Raw genomic sequence first — 6000 nt, forward strand, 5'->3', positions numbered from 1 at the left:
ACAGAAGAAAACTGCCCGGGCAGTTATCCCCTTATGATGTGCAAAGCATGATGGGATTTCTGATGTTCTCGTTCTGCTGTTTTGGTGCAAATTTTTTTTACATTTTGAATTTGACATTTGAAGCCTAGCGTGTGCAGCTGGGAGGGGTTATCAAGACACAGGACAGTTGGAACTGTCTCCTGCTCCTTGTCACCTCTCAACAAAAAAGATGGCTGCCCCCATGAATCACAAACATTTGCCTGTTCTTTTAAAACAGGGTGGGTAAAAAATTACATTACCTATCTATTCTAATTAACTTAACTAATGTAACTTAATGACAGTATGTTTGTTTAGGCTGAAGTCCCCCTTTAAAGGACAACTGTAGTGAAGTATATGGAGGCTGCCATATTTGTTTCCTTTTAAGAAATACCAGTTACCTGGCAGCCCTGGTGATCCTCTGCCTCTAATACTTACAGCCATAGGCCCTGAACAAGCATGCAGCAGATCAGGTGTTTCTGACATTGTCAGATCTGACAAGATAATCTGCACGCTTGTTCCTGGTGCAATTCAAACACTACTGCAGCCAAATAGATCTGCAGGGCAACTGGTATTGTTTAACAGGAAATGTGGCCGCCTCCTTATCCCTTTCATTCCAGGTGTCCTTTCACCTTATGAGATGGGGCAAACCTATTTACTGTAAACAGCCCCAGTATGACAACACTACAGAGATAAGAGCTTAACACCTACATTCAGATGGAAACTGCCGATTTATGTGAACACCGTGATGCCAATTAAAGAACCCCTGACGTGAGGGGGATATGGAGACTGCCATTAGCCTGATCACCCCATCTTCAGAAGTAGTGCCTGAATCACACCGGAAACAAGCATGCAGCTAATCCAGTCACACTTCAGCTGGATTAGCATCGGAACTGCTGCATGCTTCTTCAGGGGCCATGGCTAAAGGTATTAGAGGCAGACAGTGTGCATTGTTTAACCACTTCAGCACCACTGGTTTTTTTTGCTTAAAACCAGAGCAATTTTCACATTTCAGCGCTCCTCCCATTCATTCACCAATAACTTTATTGCTAATCATCAGATGTAAATGATCTATATCTTTTTTTGCCACAAATTATGCTTTGTGAGGGTGATATTTGCTTTTAGTAATTATGTTATTATCTGTGCATTTTAAGGGGAAAATGAGGGGAAAAAAAAAAAAAAACTATTTCTCCCATTTCCATCCACTATAGTTTTCAAACAAACAATGTTACCATAGGTAAAACCCACACATTGTATTTGCTAATTTGTCCTGGTTATCTCAACATTTAAATAATGTTCCTAGTACAATGTATGGCGATAATATATTAGTTTCTGGTTTGTGTTTTTTGTTTTCTCATTGTCCTCTATCAGTAATTAAAAGCCCTTATCTTCACGATTAACAGTAATACACTCTCATGGCATGCATATTTTAAAAGCTAAGTCCCTAGGGTAACTATGTATTCTCTTTTCAATGCTGTCACTTTTTTTTTTTTATATATAAGTATTTATTTAGGGGTATAAAGTACATGAAAATAACAGTTTTATTGCTTTTCATTCAGTTTTCCAGTAAAAAAAAAAAAAAAAAAAAAAAAAAAAAAAAAAACAAAAACACATGACTTAGCCCTCAGTTGTCAAACAAAATCTATTCTCTCACTGGTCTCGGTTAAAATGATACCCTATATACATAATTAGATAGCTTATTGGGCATACAGCACACTGTTTACCACAAGTACGCCTATCTACTCCCCTGAGCTTCAGATGAAGTTCTGTGGGGAGTAGATAAGCGTAGCAAGGGATTCAAAGTGGTTAAAAGGAAATGGCAGACTCTGTATCCTCTTTTTAGATGTACTTAAAGGAAAACATACAAACTCAACTACATACTGCACATGCAAGTAAAAACGACAGACTGCACACGTACACACGTGGCCAACTGCACAATATCAGTCATACGAGTTGATCCGCCAGATGTAACGGGCAAACCTGTTGCCAGTCACTCGTCTAACCTGCATACACACGCACCTGATTATCACCCAACAGACCAAAATCTAGTGGTTTAGTTGAGCATGTGGCTTATAACCAATTAGCATCTTCACTGGAATTCCTGTGTGAGATAAGTGCACTGCATTTAACCCCAGTCAACAGAACTTGTGCTGTAAATTCTTGGAATTCTTTGATCTCTCTCCTAGCAGAAAATATAGAAACTGAAAGCAGATGTCCTCTGTTATAGTCTCACACTGCCCCCTAGTGACAAGTGGCCATAAATACACATAATACCAATTAGTAGCAAAGCAAAATTTACAAAAAAAAAAAAAAAAAGCTAATATAAACTGGACTTGAGCTCTTGCTAAAGGGTTAAAACCTGAAGTGCTGATCTCACCCGCTCAAGCAGCACACAGACAAGCAAGAGAGATGTGGGGATGAATCACTACACACAGGAAGTGACCCATGTGTACCACTTTACTCAGAATCTCACGGATAAGACTTCTCTAGAAAAGCATAGACAGGTCATGCGGTGATGCCCAGTAGAAGGAAAGGGCTACTGAGTAGTTATACACCTGGTAATACTAGAGAATAGCCAAATGCCCACCCACTCCATGCAGCAGACTGATCACTGCACCTGGTGCCTATAGCAGAGTTAACCACTGCAACTGATTAGGCTGAACAATTCCCAGAAGCCAAAGTACCATACAAGCTAGGGTGGCATCCAACACTGAAGTGAGAGCGATATGGAGGCTGCCATATTTGTTTCCTGCACTAATATCTGAATCCCACCTAAAACAAGCATGCAGCTAATCCACTCATACTTAAGTCAGAGCACCTGATCTGCACGCTTGTTCAGGGGCTATGGCTAAAAGTAGTAGCAACAAATAAGGACAGCCAAACAAGCTGTATTTAACAGAAACATCAGCCTCCATATTCCTCACTGCTTTAAGGGCTACCTGAAAAAGCTAAGAGTGGATGCAGAGAAATGCCAAGATATTCTATCTGCATCTTTAGGTATAACGGACTCGAAGCAAAGCTACCTAGGGTAAGCATAGCAGTACATCCATGCTGGATCCACATACCTCTCGGTGTTGTCCATTTCTCTTCCTTGAGGAAATCACTCCTTGCAAAGTGTGACTTTTGCTTTAGTTAAACTCAGACAGGAAGAGGCAGGCTTACCAAGAAATATCCCTCCCATCACCCGCCTCTTTCCCACGCCTTAAAGAGAATAATTGGGGGGGGGGGGGGGTTGAAAGGAGGAAATATTGCAACAAGCTTTGTCTCACCTCTAACAGGGGCAAATGTGGAGAGGAATTCATAATGCACAGGTGTATGTGGAGCCAGCAAAAACACCTCAGCCAGCTTTGCTTTGGGTAAGGTATCAAGTTTTAGACCATGGGTAGACTTCCAGAAACTTGATTGTACCAGGCAAGAGGACACCCATCTACATTTTAGAGGATCTAATGCCTCGTACACACCTTGCTATTTCCCAGATAGACTGGTCATTTCCAACAGGTCCAAACTGATTTGTGATTGATTTTCCAATCACTTCCATACAAAACTGATCACAGAAACAGAAAATCAGATTGGACCAGTTTGATGGGAAACTACATAGGTGTATACCAGGCATATGAATTTGACCAGCCATGTACTACCAATACACCACAAGACTTCAGACAACAAAAACTGCATCCATCCGCAAAACAGAAATGCTTAAGGGAACATTCCAACAGCGACCCCCCCCCCCCCCCCCCCCCCCAACCTGCAGTCACCTCCTATGCAAATTGGATTTGAACATAAATTTACACATATGGCAAATGAGTCAGTCAAAGCATATGAGCAAGCATGATAAAAAAAAAGGACATTTAACCAGGAGTATGGAAGAGTTCTGTGGGGCAAATTCATCAAGACAAGCGCAAGAGAGCATCTACATATACTTTAATGCTAAAATGTTGCGATACAAATACAAGAAAAAAAAAAAAAGGCAATATGTGAACACATTAACCATGTACAACAAAAAACAAACACCTCTGAGTACACATTAGGATCACCACATTTAGACCAGACATGCCCACATGCACAACAATAAGTGGACGATTGGGTGGCATGATGACAGTGGCTTCACTGACATTGAAAAAGAGGCAAGTACCAAGGCTACCTGTTTACATGCATAGTGGCTCAAGGCACAAGAGCAGCCCTGACATTCACATGGGGGGGGGGGGTAATCAGAGGGTATTGGTGTTACAATAACAGTGAGGATCTGGGCAAATGTTTGGCACACTGAGCATACATCAATATTGGCAAAGGTGGTGGTGGTGAGGGTGAAAAGGCTGCAATGGCAGTCAGATCATAGGAGTACAAGAGGTGCAGGTGGTCTGTGCACATCTGGGGGGGGGGGGGGGGCACCTACTGATCTGGGTACAGGAGCTGCAGTAACTATGGAGGGATCAGGTGGTCTGGGCACATCTGGAGAGGTAGGTGTCAGGTGATTTGCGCACAGGGGCCGCAGTGACTGACAATGGGGTAATCAGATGATCAGGTGGTCTGGGCACATCTGGAAGGAGGGGGTTAGGTGTCAGGTGGTCTGGGCACATCTGTAGAGGTAGGTGTCAGGTGATCTAGTTACAGTAACAATGGAGGGATCAGGTGGTCTGAGCACATCTGGGGGGCTGTGATCTGGGTATAAGAGCTGCAGTTACAATGGGGTAATCAGAGGATCAGGTGGTCTGGGGGGTAGGTGTCAGGTAATCTGGGCCCAGGGGCCTCAGTGACTGACAATGGGGTAATCAGAGGATCTGGTGGTCTGGGCACATCTGGGGGGTAGGTGTCATGTGATCTGGGCCCAGGGGCCTCAGTGACTGACAATGGGGGAATCAGAGGATCAGGTGGTCTGGGCACATCTGGGGGGTAGGTGTCAGGTGATCTGGGCCCAGGGGCCTCAGTGACTGACAATGGAGGGAGACCAGGTGGGCACAGGTGGCACAGCAGGCAGCCCGCTGATTGGCTCGGGCCTCAGGCCAGCACGAGGCGCATGCGCAGTGCCGGTAACGGTGCAGCCTGGCAGAGAGAAGGGGGGAGCGCGAGCCGTACTCCGGCCACGTGACCTCCAGCAGGGCCACGCCCCCTCTCCCTCCGCATCGGCCGCTCCATTGGCCGCCCGGCCCGTCACTCAGGCCCGCGCATTCCCCCCACTATAACCGGTAAACACACACACAGGGACCCCGCCACCCACCCCCATCCCAGGCCGCTCTTACCTTCCGGCTGCCGGCCGCTCCTGGCTCCGTGCGGGGGGCAGGGGGTTCCCGTTGGGGCTGCCGGGGGAGGACACGGCCATGGCCGCGGAGACAGGTTTGCGGGTCGCAGAGGCCGGCTGTTGCTTAATCATCCTTCCGGGAGGGCTCCGGGCTGCACGGGGAGATAAGATCCAAGTACGGCGCGCGCTTCACCTCAACCGCCGCCACACTGCGCGCGGACAGCCACAGGGCAGGCGGGACACGTGACCGGGCACTGGCCAATCACAGGAGAAGCCGTACGAGCGCTAACCAATCACAGGAGCCGCCGGGAGAAGCAGTACGAGCGCTGACCAATCACAGGAGGCGCCGGGAGAAGCAGTACTAGTTCCGACCAATCACAGGAGCCGCCGGGGAGAAGCCGACCAATCACAGCAGCCGCCGGGAGAAGCAGTATTAGTGCCGACCAATCACAGCAGCCTAGACAGAGGCAGTCCGAGCGCTGACCAATCAGGCGTGAGGAAGGAGCTGTGCAGCGCTGACCCTTTCGCTGAGAGATTGGAGTGCTGGCAGGATGCTAGCAGCTCTATTTCAAGGCGGCCCAGGCCCGGGGTGGTGACCCAATGAGTGAATAGCCGGGGGAGGAGCCAGCTGCGCTGGAGCCAATGAGGGCGGGGGGCGGAGCCAAGGCTTGCCTACCTGGCTCTTTTCTCACAGGGAAAAAAAGGGGAGGGAGGATGCCGCGAGACGGGCTCGTGCTCGAGTTGTAAAG

At 47.2% G+C, this 6000-nt stretch overlaps 1 protein-coding gene across 1 annotated transcript in view; it reads right to left on the reverse strand.

Moving 5' to 3' along the window:
* The window catches only part of ATXN2L (ataxin 2 like), a 37085-nt gene extending 31567 nt beyond the window's left edge, over positions 1 to 5518 (reverse strand). Inside the window, exon 1 of the mRNA XM_068243599.1 lies at positions 5253 to 5518. Coding sequence (XP_068099700.1) covers positions 5253 to 5383 — 131 coding nt within the window. The 5' untranslated portion in view covers positions 5384 to 5518. The remainder of the gene's footprint in view (positions 1 to 5252) is intronic.
* Positions 5519 to 6000: the final 482 nt, after the last annotated feature.

This window comes from Hyperolius riggenbachi, chromosome 7, assembly GCF_040937935.1.
Source record: "Hyperolius riggenbachi isolate aHypRig1 chromosome 7, aHypRig1.pri, whole genome shotgun sequence".
Lineage (NCBI taxonomy): Eukaryota > Metazoa > Chordata > Amphibia > Anura > Hyperoliidae > Hyperolius > Hyperolius riggenbachi.